Here is a 16324-nt window from a genome sequence, read left to right on the forward strand (position 1 = left end):
CCACAGCTTTTTTTAGCATATTCAAAATTATAGTAATTTTCTATGGTTTACCTGAATTTCATATCTCAATCCTTTGTGTCCTTAATAAATATTGTAAAGAGTGACTTGATAGCCTCGTCTAATTTGATCAACTAGCTTGATATGTTTCTTATTGTGAGTGGGGGGTTGTCCTGTAATAAGCAGCACAGATTTGATATTGATATGTGGTTGAATTTTGAGCTGGGTTGCTCCCTCCATTGTTTGCTATGAAATCCTCAATGGTAATAATAGATCTATTGACAAATTGGCTTGTTACATGCAAATGGAAGAAAAGTGTGCAATACCCATGATTTGATTGAAAGCTACTTCATGTAGTACAATCGTGACATGAATATAGAGTAAAAGATGTGCATAATGTTTATAAATCATCTATACATTTTGAAATTAAGCATGTGGTAAGGTCATAATTGCAGGCAAAGGATTTAACAACAGATATATTTAAGTATATTAAGCATTGCATTGCTTTACTATTATTTAATATTAAAGTTTTAAAAACAATATGAAACCTAACAAAAATTAATAGAAGGTAATGAAACAAGGGAAGAAAGAAAAAAAGATAAAAGTGCAAAGAAGAAAATATAGAAAGAAATTTCCAATTTTATTTGCAGCTAATATAATTTCAAAGGTATCTCTTACTCTATGGTAAATAAAGAAAAGCTTTCTTTTTTCTATTATCTAGTTTTTTCCTAATCATCAAAACAACAAATCATAAGTTCATTTTTTTCTTTTTATGCAAAAAGTCTATAAGGGATTTCTATTTAGCAATAAATTTTGCCTATATTTCCTTTTTCTTCAATCAGGGAAGTCAGTTCCATTTTTGAGCATATAATAATATTGCTGCAGTTATTATATATAAAAACAAAGTTCCATAACTTTTCCCCTGCTTTTTGTCCATTAATCCCAATATATCCTTTTATTATTAGATCTTCTCTTGATTTTATTTTATATTCCCTTTGAAAAAAATTCTAATATATTTAGTTTCATGTAGTTTCATAAACATAAACCATTTATGTTTGTTTTCATCTATAAATGATTCTTGTCCTGAGAGCCACAAAGATTTGTTTGGGCACAACCTAGGTTTATATTTATTACATATTTTCAGAATTGTACAGCTGAGATAATTATTTTCAAAATCTGTATTAACCTAGCTTTGTTGTATCCATTCCACCCAAATGTCAGATTACGTGCTTCCAATTTTTATATAACCTTTTCTTACTGATATCTTTAATCCAAACTAAAAATGAGCTCCAAAGTATAATTTCAAACTTGATAGATCCAATTCTCTTCTTTCTTTTTAAATCTTTCAATACCTTATATTTAATTTACTTTTTTCCCCTATCATACAAATTTAGCCATTGCTTACATGGTACATCAGTTGTCAAAGCAGGTATTGTCTGAAAGAAAAATAACATTCTAGGCAAAGCATTCACCTTAATGACAGAAATTCTGCCTAATAATGAGAGTTGTACTGTATCCCATCGTAACATTTTTTAATTTACATTCCATGTCTTCACATAATTATTTTGAAAAAAAACATACAAGTCATATTTGTCATAGTGATACACAAATATTTTACCTTCCTTTTGATCTTGAAATCAATTTTATTCATCAGTTCTTTTCTCAGGCTGTAAAGGAGATGGCAGGAAAGCTGTACTTTAAGACTAGCAAAATTCTGTTAATGTAGCCTTACAATAAAGTAGAATTAGCTCATCTGATTGTGTTTTAGCAATGACCCACTGCAGAAGCTGGGCTTGGTAGTGCATTTTGAATGTTTTGATTATGCCTTGGTTGAGAGGTTTAATTTTTGATGTAGTGTTGGAGGCAAAAATTTCAGTTTCACGTTTGTAAGATGATTCATTTGGGGATGGCTCGGACAGTTGTCCACTATAAGGAGAATGGACCTTTTTCATTTCTGGGTCAAATACATCTTATCCACTCCTCAAATAGGGCACCAGTCATCCATTCAGATTTGTTAGATTCCCGGGTAATGAGAAGGTCTTTGGGCTGCAGGTTCTTGAATGAGCATTGCTTTGTGGATTTACCAATCACCAAAGGTTTTAGCTTCTCTCTGGTTAAACTAGCACACAGCAGAACTGTGAAACGTTCTTTAGAAAGTTTTCCACTGTCCAGTTATATTTGTCATATAACTCCCTCATAACAAGGAGTGTCAGGCATTGCCTTGAAAAAGAGTCTATACTCATAAGCAATGCCGAATCAAAGTTAAAAATATTGTATTCTTTGATCTTCTTTTTGAAAGGTTTTGCTACTAATTCTGCATTTTACTTTTCTTGCCCTTGATGCAGACTGGACTCAACTGGTCTAATTATAGAGAGTAAATTAATACTATGTGTCAAGGTCCAGGTGGTCGAGATACAACTTACAGAGGTGGTCGATATAGAGAGGTTGCCATTCTATTGTGTACATATAGGTATGTCCGGTCTACAAAAATTAGGTCAACTTAGGAAGTGATCAATGTAGGGAGGTGATCAATTATGTAGGTTTCACTATATATCTGTAAATATGTTGATTGCAGGGTGGAATATTTTCTACATACACCTTAACAGCCTCTTCTCCATGAGTCAACGGATATGTGATAGGAAATTAAAATATTCATGAAGGGTATTAATTTCAGTCAACCATCTTCCTAGAGTTATTTGATGACAGTGTTCTGTCTCCCTCTATAAATCTATTCAAAGCAAAGGTGGTTGCCCAGTACTATACAGGCAAATTTAATCACTAGATTGCTTCTTGCTGCTTTGCTGTCTTTACACATTTAGACAATTTCAACCAATACCTGTGAACCCTTTGTCTCCTGAATTATATGATACTGGCAAAGCAAGTTGCATCAACAGTAAGAATTGTGATTAGAATTGGATAGTCAAATATTTATTCAGTATGCAGGTAGTACTTGCTTAGTGACCACTTGTTTAGTTATAATTTGAAGTTGCAATGGTGCTGAATAATATGTAATATGCACTTACAGCTGGTCCTGTAATTATGTATGTATGTGTGTATACACACATATACACATACCCCTAACAGTTTAAAAGCATGCAAATGCAAGTAGATAAATAGGTGCCATTTTGGTAGGAAGGTAACAGTGTTCCATCTGCCTCAGTTTATAATCATACTGGCCAAATGTGCTCAGACAATGCTGGCTTCTTGGGCAAAGTAACGAAGATGAGTTCTGTCCCCTAGAATCGGTTATGACTGGATGGGGAAACCTTTATTATCTTTGTCTGTATCCCTGTCTATCTATTGAATCTCCCACCTTTATTATTTTTACAAACAACCCCAGGTGGTGAATATATCCAGCACACCTTCCTATTTTTCCCACAACAACCCTGTGAGGTGAGTTGGGGTAAGAGAGAGTGACAGGCCCAAGGTCGCCAACTGACTTTCATGGCTAAGGCAGGACTTACGGATGACACGTCCGGCTTGCAGGCCGGCAGTTTGACACCCCTGCTCTTAAGTTATAGCCCTCACGGTGCCTCTACAGTCACATAATCACGATTAGGGTATTTGTCACTTATAATGGTTGTGATGTCCTGCAGTTACATGATCACTATTTGTGGTCTTCCCCACTGGCTTCTCACAAGGAAAATCAATGGGCAAGCCAGCAGGCAAAGTTGCAAGGTCTCTGGTAAGTCAGCCCCCTGGCATTCCTGAGCTCATGCCCCACTGGAACATCCTGCCTACAGCCCTTATGGTGCTCATATTCTATGGCGCCATCCATGTCTTGACTTTCTTGCATTCACACATGGCCTTCATTAGGCTTCCTAAGCCTTTCTCAGCCTCCCCTAACACACCCAGCCTGCGCCAGCCACCCTCCCCAAGGTTTCCCCCAACTCTCCATGCTACACCTCCATGTTCTTTACCTGAGACTTCCATCAGTTCCTGCTTAACAACTCACATATCTTGGAGTTATAAGGGCGCTAGGGACTGCTGGGATTATTACTTAGCAACAACAATTCCAGTCTCAATTGCTGTCATAATTGGAATAACCTATATTTGTATTAGGAAAAGATCACTCATGTTAATCTTAAAAAACAATCTGATTACAATTGATTTTAATAAAAGCAAATCATTGCATAGTTCTTTTTAAATAAACTTTTAGCATGATTTTTTTAAAAATGTGACTTTTAAAAGAAAAGTCTATTATGTTTTTTTTAAAGGAACCTACTAATTTGATCTTCACTGACTAATTCACTTCCAATTGCAAAATCATGATTTTCAAATTTCTTCAGGGCCTATGGGCAAAAACATTTGGTATCATGTCACACATTAGCTAAAAATAAGAAAATCTTCTCTCTGCAATTACATTTTTGGATTCAGAAAACATTTGAAATGCTACTTTATTACCAAAAGAATAGAAATTGACAATACTTGATAACTTGGCAAACAGTTTTAGATTGGTGAAAAAAATTAAGTCAACATAGTGTACTACCTGTGGTTTTAGAGATGAACTGCAGAGGAAAAAACACTCACTAACCTGTTTAGCATACAATGGGCTTAAAGTTATATTTCAACATACCTTTCATCTTCAGTTTGAAAGTTGGTTTTCAGGTTTTCCAAAAAAGCTTTCTCCTTTTACTGTGGGTGTTACAGCAATTCCATTTTAATTTCCGCAGAATGCTTTTGGCTTTTATATGCTTTCTACTGCATTAATCTGCGTACAAAATACTACTATTGCATTTTAGCATTTATAGTTGATAAACTGTATAGAAAGAGTTCTGTTTTCTATATAATTACATTTTTATAAGTGAAAGTACTGTGCTTCAATTACGAATGTGAACATTAATGTGCCTGCTTTTCTCATTGTTACTGGACCTAAGCATTGCTCTAGTGTAGTGTATCAATAGTAAATTGCTACCACAACTTTGAATAATAGCCATTATTATTCATATGGCCTGCAAGATTTTAGACCAACGTTAACACTGCAATCATATACTGTACAGATATACTAACTTCTATTGATATATGTGCACCTTGCTTCAACCAAAGACTTGCATACCAGTCCCACTATAATCAGTGTGACAAAAGTAAGGCTTACATCAAATTAATATAATTTAATCCATAGAAATGCACTTAATATTTCTGTGTTGAAGACAGATTCAAGGTGCTGGTGATGACCTATAAAGCCCTAAATGGCTTGGGTCCGGATTATCTGAGGGAACACCTGCTGCCGGCATCAACTTCCCATCGTCCTGTGCGCTCCCACAGGGAGGGCCTTAGGGTACCGCCGGTGAAGGATTGCCAGCGGATGACTCCCAGAGAGAGGGCCTTCTCTGTGGGTGCACCTGCCCTTTGGAACCAACTTCCGATGGAACTTAGGATTGTCTCCGACCTTCGCTCATTCCGCCAGGACCTGAAAACTTGGCTCTTTGAGCTGTCGGGCCTAGACTGAGGGGTTTTAATTGGGTTTTAATGTTTTAACTTTTTAAATTTTGGGCTTTAAATTTAATTAATTGTTTTAATTTTTTTAAAAACTTTTGTATGGTATGATTTTAATTGCCCTGTAAACCGCCCTGAGTCCTCCGGGAATAGGGCGGTATATAAGTCAAAATAATAAATAATAAATAAATATAGCAAACTTTTTAAGCTGTGTCTAATTTTGTCTAACGCTTTTAATGTTAAAGACTCCCTTCAGTTGAGCTTGATTCCTCTTAACTACAGGGAGATGTAGTTCTTTCGGCAGCCATAAAGAAGTAGCTTGCTATGGCCTTCCTCCTGGATGCTTTTTTCAATTTCCCAGTCTAATCAGTAGTCTTAGGATTTCCTAATTAATTCCAGTCCAACTGCTAACAAGGTCTGCCCTTGCTTAGATTTTTGGGTTACCGATAATTTTATTTGGGATACAGTGGGAAATCTTATGACGGAGGAAATAAGCTGCACAATCATGGTTTGAATATAGGAGTGTTCAAAGAGCACCCCTCTCTGAAAAACTGGCAATATGCCAAGCAACTATTTTATCTTGTTTCCATTTTATACGCTGTGTTAAAAACTACATATCATTGATAAGATTTGTATTTCTGAATTTATTAGTAGCCTATGTATTTTGATAATGTGGCAGGAAATAAACATTTTGGGGAAAATAAGTTATTCAACACATACCTCCTCACTTTTTCAGATTAACTGTCTTCAGATAGAATGGCTTGAAGGCTATAATATAATAGGATATGGAGGCAGGCAATCTGTGCACAATGGAGCGGATGGGCCAGTAGCCTTGGAAATAACAGCTGATAGCTGGAGGGAATAGAAGGGGGGGGCAATATCATTATGGATGGGAGCCTTGCTGTTGCTGCCTCTCTTTCATCAGCTGAAACTATTAAAGATAAATTCAAGTTTTAGTATTGTATTAAACTTGAAGGGGCCTGTGGAAACGATGCTTATTCAATTTCCTGCCATTATGTAAATTAAAAGCACAAGATTCTGGATTGCTGCTTTTTATCCTCCTTACTGCCTAAAATGTGTATTTGCTGGCATGGGAAGAACAGACTTGATCTGTGGGAGCAGTAGCTCCTAAGCCATATCCAGTCCTCTATGGAGATAATAGCTTGCTGTCTCTGATTTCTCTATCGTCATTTCTCTCTTCCTCTCCCCCCCGTTAAAAAAACCCCCACTGTCTATATACAAAATTCTCTTAGGGCTATAATACATTTGACAAAGTGGACAGTGATCCATGAATGCTTACACTATAATAAAAAACCCCTTCAAATATCACAATAATGTTTTGCTCTTACTTTAGAATTGATATGTCTAAGATAGGCTTCTCAATATGGGAGTCCTCCAGATCAGGGGTCCCCAACCTTTCTTCATTGGCCCGGTGCGGGGGGGGGCGGGACAGAGATGCCGTTATCTGCCCACGTGTGCAAAGGGGGCTGCAAGCACGTGCACGAACGGGGCCACAATTGCACGTGTGACACAAGTGCGGCCATGAGCGCCTGCGCAATGCTTGGGCGACAGTGCCTGGGCGCCACCACAATGCTAGCGCAAGTGGGGTGTGTGTGCTCATGATGCTAGCTAGCGCTTGCACGATGCTCACTATTGTGAGCGCCTGTGTGACATTAGTGTGAGTGGGGGACGCTTGACACACACGCACTGGCCAACCACTCAGGCAGCCCAGTGACCAATAGCCACGACCCGGTAGTGGGCCGTGGCCCACAGGTTGGGTACATCTGCTCCAGTTGTATTGGGAATATAAGCTGCAGGGGCTCTGCTTGCTGATTAATTCTGGGAATTGCCAGTCCCAACACTTATAAGAGGCCCTTCAATGGGAAGGTTAATCTTGGGGAAATCTGTGCTGAGAACCTTGCAGCATAAAATTCCTCATAATATTTATATGCTTTTTTTTTTTAGGACAGCTAAATTCAATTGCCTTTCCCCGACATGAGGAGGAATACCTCCAGCTGACAGTAAGCTGTCACCCATGCTTATTAATCTTTGGTCAAAACTGTAATGCCAAATGCCAATTACTCAACATGCTCTTGGGAAGGAGACTGCTACCTACCACCAAAATTAGCAGCGAGGAGAATTGTAAGAGACGTCGAATTCGTTTCACACATGGAAGACAAACACGGATCAGTTTAGCTCTACCAGGACAGTATGAATTGGTTCATAATTTGGCAGCTCATCAAAGTAGTTGGGAAACAATACCTGAGGAGGACTTAGAAATCCATGATGACAATGAGGATCTGGCACATCAGATTGCAGAGTTGGAGGTTACACTGAATCATACTTTATTACAGGTACCAATGAAAACAAATGTCTTTGTACATACTATTCCATGTTTAAACATAGGAAAGTAGTTTTGCCAGAAGTCTTTTAATTAATGTTACATTTTTTTTATTTTGAATGTAGATGAAGACATTCTACAGATAGAACAAATGACAACTTTCAAAATATAAGAGTTTGAGTTCACCCTTAAGTTTAATTTCAATGTGTGTGTCTGAATTTAAAACTACTGTTTGTTTTATCCGCGATTAAGATTATGAATTTACATTTATAAAATTTAAATGTTCTTTTCCTTATCCTTTATTGTATTTAAATATTGTATTCCTCAGTTGGGTATTAGTGCATTATAGATATATACTAAAGTTTCTTTTGATTTGGGCTGTCTTATCTTTTACATGAGAATCGTACTGTATTATTACTAGCCTTAGAAAATTTGCCTACAAGTCTATTTTTTAAGTATATCTTCATATTGGAATATTGCTAATATGGAATGAAATGTAATGTGAGCACAGAAAACCATTGCTTTTAATGTCATGCATTTCAACTAAATATGTTAATCTAGTTTTATTTATGTAAGTCAACTTATGGAAGACAATTCAAAGGTGTTCTGTGAACTTCTTGAATCAATCAATGAAAAAGATACTTTTGTTAAAATCAGGATATAGTTAGGACAAATTCAGTATTTGCATAATAAGGAATAGTAAATTGAGAGTTTTTTAATTCAACCCCCCATTCCCCCAAAGGACCATTGTTAGATTTCCCATTTATGGAATTTTAAATAAAAGAAATTAATTGAAATATCAATTAAAATAAGTAGGTGAAAATAGCTAATGCCACGTTTGTCATTTTTGCACAGAATTCTATCAGAGAAATGTTAAGGAACAAGATGTAGAATTGTAAAATATGAATTTATTTAACCAGATTTTAAAATGTTTGGCTTGAATAAAATTGTTTTGGTTTCCAACTGCTAGAGATACTGTTAATCTACGGTAATTCAAAGAATTGACAGTTGTTACTATGTGGTTTTTATGCCCTATGTAGCTCTGACTAAATCATTATTTTTCATTCAAACATTGTAAAAAATGCATTGCTAGGCTTTTTTAAAAAGTAGATTCTTAAAGGTATTAATTCTTTGTATGCACATTGAGATTAGATATAAGAAGGTTCTGAATTATACTCTTTTTAACCCCTATTAAGAATTGAGCATTTATACAATTATATAGTCCGTTGAGAGCGGGGGGGGGGGGGGAAGCTGTGAAGTAGATTGGGACTGCTTAACTGACTGATAACTGTGTTCCAGCCTTTTCTTCAAACTGCATTAGACTAATTCCCATATATAAAGTGTGAATAGTATTGGTCAGTTCTGGCACATTTTGGAAAAAAGGTGCAGTGTGGGAGAACACCAGTGGATTCTCAGGATAGAATGGATAAAATATAAGTTTCTCTCTTCCTGTTAACTACAAATATTGCTGATTCTTATTTGTAGGTAATTGTATTCAGGTTGCTTTTTATCATATAATGGATATATTTTTAAAAAGACTGCATACCAAAAAGGGAAACTGGCTATTAAAAAAGATGTGAACAAGGTTTCAGCTAATGATTAAAATGTATAGATTGTGTTAGCAATGTTTCCTCTTGTAAAAGAAAAATACTATTTTAAAATGGTACTTGCTATCCAGTTCCTTTATTTATAGTACTAATATATATTTAATTTAATATCAAGAATTCTTTTCCACCAGATTATTTTATTCAGCTGGAGCAATGAGTGGATGTCCTGAAGTTGTTAACTCATCAATTACATTTTTTTTTTGCAAAGTTAATTTGGTTGAGAATGTCTTAAGCTCTATAAGTTTAATTTCCAAATATTAAATCTCGTTGCAGAAATAGGTTCCACTTATACTTAGGAACTCTGTTATCCTGTATGAGAAGAGGCAAAAGCTAAAGGAAAACCACTGATAAGAGCTAGCAAGAATACTCACTTTAGCTTCTGTTCATCAAATAAGATTAGTTCTCATATTGAGATGTCTAACTCTTTCCACTTCATTGACTTTGTTTATTGCAATGAATATGAGTCACTCTCATGGCAAATGTTGATTTGCACATAAATCTTTATCTTAACTTTCACTTTTGCCTAGCAACATCAGTTTTTGTATTCTATGTTTTGAAGTCCCATGACAGTCAGGCAAACGACAATTAACAGTTTATTTTGAGAGTTGCAGGAAAAGAATTTTTGAAAACCTAGTGATGTATTGAAGTGGCTGAAATTTGCCCAATTTAATTGTTTAGTAATAGCTTTATAGGGTTATCATCGCTGTTGTGCTCAATTTTGTCTTGTTCGGGGTGGAGACAGTTGAGATGTTTGCATTGAAATGTGTGTCTCAGACAGCATGAATATTTGTTTGATGTTTGTTCAGAGACAAAACAACTTCTTTCTGAAATTTTCTTTGATCTTTTTTATATTACCAGTTCTAAGCTTATATAATGTTTTAAGAGTAATACGAATCCGAATCAACCCAAGTGATATATTTAATACCTGAAAGTTTCTTAAACCTGGCACTTTACTTCATTCTTCACAACACACTTGCATGGGGGTGGGGGCTGCAGTTGTTATTTAATATAATATTTGGCATGGTTCTGATTCTGCTGAAAATGTGATTAAAATGAGTTGCAAATTGTTTCTGTGAAAAGTCAAGCAAAATGCATCAGTTCAGGGAGTGTTTGCCAGAATCTATTACAATTCTGCTATTTGTAAACTGACAGAATATCAAAGGGACATCAAACAAATGAGCTGAATTAAACAGGCATATCAGAATAGATTTCAAAATATGCGGAGGCTATAAATATAGAGATATAGAGCTTCTGAAGTTTTACATAATTACTGTATAGATTTTTAAAAAGAATTTTTTTACAGCCAATGTAGTTTAATACACACATATAAAGTTATTACAGGCCAACCCAAGTCAATTCAGTAGCTGTAGTGCAGTTACTGGGCATGAGGCAATGACAAGGCTTTATGAAGAGCACAGATATCTGCACAAAGACTAGGCAGTTTACTTATGAAACACCTACAAAATAATTATAGCCTTAAATATGGTTCTGTTTTTCTGTTGTGAAAAATATAGGGGTAATGTATCATCCTGTTTTCTCAAACCATATAGGTATACTATATATTTAAGCTAGCCACTTTACTGAAAGCTAAATAAGTTTATCTGCTTTGCACTGAAGGATTGCACCAGATTATCTACAATTTTTGGAAGCCATCTCTTCTGTCATAGAACATGTTCTGTATCTAAATGAGGAAAAATTGGTGTCATTAATGTAAGTTTTTTTTATATTCTGAGAGTTAAAGGAAACATTAAGGGACTGTCTTCACTTATACAAAATTGAGACTTTAATTGTACTTAAAGATTATTATTATGTTTATCTTTCTCAGATTCCCCTTGAAAGCAGGAGAGATACATTTCTTGCTATGGATGTGGAAGGGAGGGAGTGCAGGATGCAAAGCTCAGATCAGCCCTTAATGTTAAATTTTTAATGCTTTGGTATCTTCAGGAAATGGATATTGTGATAGCTCCATGTCGGGGATTCCAGTCAGCCGAAGACACTTTGGGAGAATCTATCAACAGCGTTCTTCCAGTCATCACTTTTGCCATCAGTGAGGCTAAACTTTCAACACTGGACATGAACGAGCTGCAAGAGATTAAAGAGAAGTTTGCTTTACCCATCTTCTTTTTCAAAGTATTAGATTTGGGATCTGAACTAATATCTCCTCAAAATGCAGAAACTGAAAAGTCATCCCTTTTTCGGCAACTGCTAGATTTAGATTATCTTAGTAGCAACCATTGCAGTTGTGGAGCTCCTAGCCCTGATGCCAAAGCCCAAAGCATGTTGGTAGAACAGTCTGATAAGATTCGTCTGCTTAGCACTTTCTCCAAACAAGTGCTGCAACAGCGTTTGGTAGACGCTGCCACCATTTTGAACATTGTACACTACCGTTGCTTAGACATCTTCATCAACCAAGCCTTTGACATGCAACGAGACCTGCAAATCACTCCAAAGCGTTTAGAATATACACAGAAAAAAGAGGATGAGCTGTACAAATCTCTGATGAGTATAGCCAACCGCAAACAAGAAGAAATGAAAGATATGATAATTGAAACTCTCAATAACATGAAAGAAGAGCTCCTGGAAGATGCTGCTAATATGGAATTCAAAGGTAAAGCAAGTCATTCCATAAAAAATAATGACCTGCAAAGAGTATTCTATTTTGCATTTTATATTGATTTTGGAAAACCTCCTAGTTAGAGATTCCCATGTTGGTCCAGGTAAAAATGTTCATTCATATGTTTTGCTTTTAAATCTTACAAGTCAAGTGAATATGCCATCAGGATTGAAACACAATTGATAGAAATTTCATACACATTGGATCAGCATGAGTAATTTATTAATGTAGTTTCATCCAGCTGAATACTCTCCAGGTAGTATAGATATTTCTAAGAATTCTGGGAGCTGAAACCTACATGTCTGAAGTGTGCTCACATTGGGAAATGACTAGTGTGATGGCTGTCTATGACTGAAAGAGATACAGCTTTCTAACTAAGATAATGTTCTGTAAAAGCATTCTACATTGTATATATTGTACATTTTTGTACTGAATGTTATACAGACTTCATAAGGATCCTGCTTCTTGCATGTGTGTGTGCAAGTAATTGCCCTCCTAGTGCAGTCAATTAAAATAAATTAAAGGATAATTAGGACCAGACTTGACTTATATAAATCTCACAAACTTCAGCTCTCTTCAAGACAGTAGAGGAATGTCATACCCTTTTCAGAATATATTTCTGAACACCATTATAAAAAAGGAATTGATGTGCCTCAACCAAGAAGTCGATTTTAAAATTTTTCTAAAGCCTTGAAGCTTTCTGCTGATCCATAATCAGAGTAATAGTCATGAAATGTAAAAGATTTGGGGTAATACTGAATGGTTGTTCTAGTGAAATCATTTTAAGCCACAAGTCTCAAGGAATCTCAGAAAAACATTCTGAGATCTGTAGGCTTCCCTCATTAAACATGGGAAATATTCATAATTCCATTATTAGAAAATATAGGGTAAAAGTTGGATTCTGGGGAAAATAGCATAGTAGTGGTGATAGAATATCAATAGTTATCTCAAGTTTACTTAAAAGTAACTAGATACACAGCCGATTCTTTTAGGGTGGGTAGCAGAAGAAATGCCCTCGGGATTTGATGACATGCTTTCTTTGAAGGAAGAATGAATTATGCTTTGTATCAAAATTAAACCAGAGAATATCAGGCCAGTTGTCTGAAGTTTTGGGTTATGTAACAAAAACAGTAATAAACATTCAAGCAGGTTTATGAGAGAATGGATGAACAATAAATTCAGAGTTTTGAAATGGCCAAATCAAAGTTTAGTCTAAACCTGAAGGAAAAATTGTGGTAGGATCTGAAATGACTAGTTTATTTAATATTTATTTATTTGATAAATTTATATCGCTGCTCATCTCACATAGTTAAAAATACAAAAATGATACTACAAAATAACCCAAACCATAACAAGTGTCATCAAAAATCAATAAAAACTATTAAAAAACATAATCTGCAGGGGAGCGCACTCACTTGGCACTTTACAGGTTCCATACTAACATTACAGGATGTCCAGGCCAGATGGCAAAGCAATGTTTTCAGGCCCTTCTGGAAGGCCCCAGCAAGGTCAGGACCAATCTGTTCTTGGGGAAATGGTCCAAAGACTCTCTTCTTTGGTCCGTTACATGACATTCCTGTAATATTTCTTTCTTTACCAAACCTGATGGGATGAGTAGATACGATTTGGGAGATAAGAGTCCCTCAAATAACCTGGCCCCATGCTAATTTTCCTAGTTCATACTAGAAAAGCTTAATTGTTACTAGGCTGAAGCAGTTTACAAAGGAGGAGTGAGTCAGAATTCCTATACAGAGATAAAATGTATTTTAAAACTTTTCAATAAAAAAAAAAGAATTCCTATACAGATATACGAGAGACTGTTTTCACTTATAGGAAGCATTTAGTTGCAGTTATTGTAATAAAAGATAATGCAACCCGGTAAGATCAACAGGAAGCTCTAGTAACACTGAGTAGCAAAATAGGCAAAAATTGAGAAGATCCAAAAGATAGTAGACAGTTTTCCCCCAGGAATTACATTCTGTTCATTTCTCAAACCTGCTATTTGGGATGGGGCAGTGGTAACAACTACTTAAGAGCCAGAACTATGTTTATCTGTGCTTCCATTACAAGGTTCTTTTAGATAAATATAATTTTAACTATTATGAAAATCAACATGCTATAGGGAAGTAATACAGTATTTTCATTCAGGGATTTAAATAATGTATGCAGAATTCAATTGCTTAGCAGTAAAACTGAAAATTAAGTGTGGCCTGTCTTCTTTAATTTTGAAAAAAATCAAAGATAAATCTGTCTTAGCTTTCAGGAGCTATGAGAACAGCAGTAAAAAATTGACTGACTTTTAAAAATAGAAAATCTATTACAGTACAGTTACATGTTAACTTCTGCAGACTTAATTACAGAAGTTAATTTGTAAAAATGATTTGTAGAATGATTCTAACGTATTTAATGTTTAATTCAGAACAAAGCACTTTTTGATAGATCCACTTAGGACTGCAGTTTGAAGTGATTTATCACTTTTGAAGGGGCTCTGCAATGGTTATATTTTTTATTTATTGAAAAAGCAAATTTCATGTAAAGATGGAATCAATAGTACTTGATCTTAAAATTAACTTTATGCTTTTGTTTTACCTCCAATCTCCTTTTAACTGCTATCAGTATATATATAAATGCCACCAGCCAGCTTCATTCAAATACTGTTCAGTAGCACATATACAAAAATTTGAATTTATTGGCATATTGTAAAAAAAACCCAAAATATATTTAGATGTGATATACCTCAATAATACACTAGTCCGTCTTGTAAGTAACAAACAACTTTTAAGGAGTTAAGCCTAATTTTATGAACAATTTGGGGGAAGAGGGTATTCATTCTTCCTCAATGTCTGTTAAATGATAAGGTATATCATTGTAATGATATACTACATAACATCATACAAATGATGAATACCACCACAAATAAGTGTGTGCATGTCTGTTTTAAATTTATTACCTTTTTTATTGAAAAGTTTTATAAAAATTACAATATAATCCCCAAAACCAACCCACCCTAAACCCCCCCCTTCTCCCTCCCCTACTTCCCAGAGCTGAGTACAGGGTTACAAATATAATAAACATAATCTAACATTAACCAACTATATAAATAACCAAGTTCATAATGTGCTTTAACTCCCTTTTAACATAAATACAAGCAAATCAAAAGTAAACATAATAATAATAAAAACATAAACAAATTAATATCCTAGTTATTAAACAATACAATCTCCAAGTTATTAAACAATACTAATACTAAAAATAATAATAATACCATATAATTAAAACAAATAAAAATTCCCCTATAATAAACTATTAATAACAATCTAAAATTTACTCATAGGCTAAATGGAACTTTTTAGTCCCATATTTATTCTGAATATAATCTATCCATCTTCTCCAGACCGAAATGTATCTTTCTTGTGAATGATCCTTCAAATAAGCAGAAATCTTAGCCATTTCTGCTAAATTTGACACTTTAAGCCAGGGGTGTCAAACTCAATTTCATTGAGGGCCGCATCAGCATTGCGGTTGCCCTCAAGGGGCCGGGTGGGTATGGCCAGGGTGGGTGTGGCCTACTGGGTGGGCGTGGCTAGAATGCGTATGGCCTACTGGGTGGGCATGGCCAGCTCTACATCGTTGGCATCAAGGGTGCCTATGGGGGCCTGGGCAGGAGTGGGAAAGATCTGAGGGTCTCTGGCAGAAGGAGGGTCTCTGTGCCAGGGCCAAGGCAGTGGGGGCCGTTCCCTCACTGTTTCCAGGATGGCTTCGCGGGCCGCATGAAACCACTTTGCAGGCCGGATCCGGCCCCCGGGCCTTGTGTTTGACATGTCTGCTTTAAGCATCCATTCTTCTATAGTAGGCAAGCAATCCTTCTTCCAATATTGCCCTACCAATAACCTTGCAGCTGTTATCAAATTCAACATCAAGTTAGTTTCTTTAGTATCACAATCTATAATAACACCCAATAAAAATAATTGTGGAGTAAACTTTATCTTTCTCTTAAAAATCTTTTGAATGTTCCACCAAATTTTAATCCAAAAAGCTTTTATATTTCTACAAGTCCACCAAATATGAAAATAAGTAGCATCCAAACTGCCACATCTCCAACACTTGGGCTGTAAATTAGGATACATACAAGACAACTTTTTAGGATCCAGATGCCATCTATAAAACAATTTATAAAAATTTTCTCTTAAATTTTGGGCCTGGGTAAATTTTACATTTCTAACCCAAATTACCTCCCATATATCCAATGGGATCGGTTCTTGAATATTTTGGGCCCACTTTACCATACAATCTTTAACTAATTCCGTTTCTGAATCCAATTCTATTAAA

General features: G+C 35.5%; 1 protein-coding gene across 2 annotated transcripts in view; it reads left to right on the forward strand.

The window, feature by feature from the left end:
• DSTYK (dual serine/threonine and tyrosine protein kinase) overlaps positions 1–16324 on the forward strand; it is a 42360-nt gene that overhangs the window by 3897 nt on the left and 22139 nt on the right. For both annotated transcript variants that reach the window (XM_081324112.1, XM_081324111.1), the window contains exons 2-3: positions 7399–7787; positions 11326–11989. In XM_081324112.1, the coding sequence (XP_081180238.1) occupies positions 7399–7787; positions 11326–11989 (1053 nt within the window). The remainder of the gene's footprint in view (positions 1–7398; positions 7788–11325; positions 11990–16324) is intronic.

This window comes from Vipera berus (genome assembly GCF_964194415.1).
Source record: "Vipera berus genome assembly, chromosome: 3".
Lineage (NCBI taxonomy): Eukaryota > Metazoa > Chordata > Lepidosauria > Squamata > Viperidae > Vipera > Vipera berus.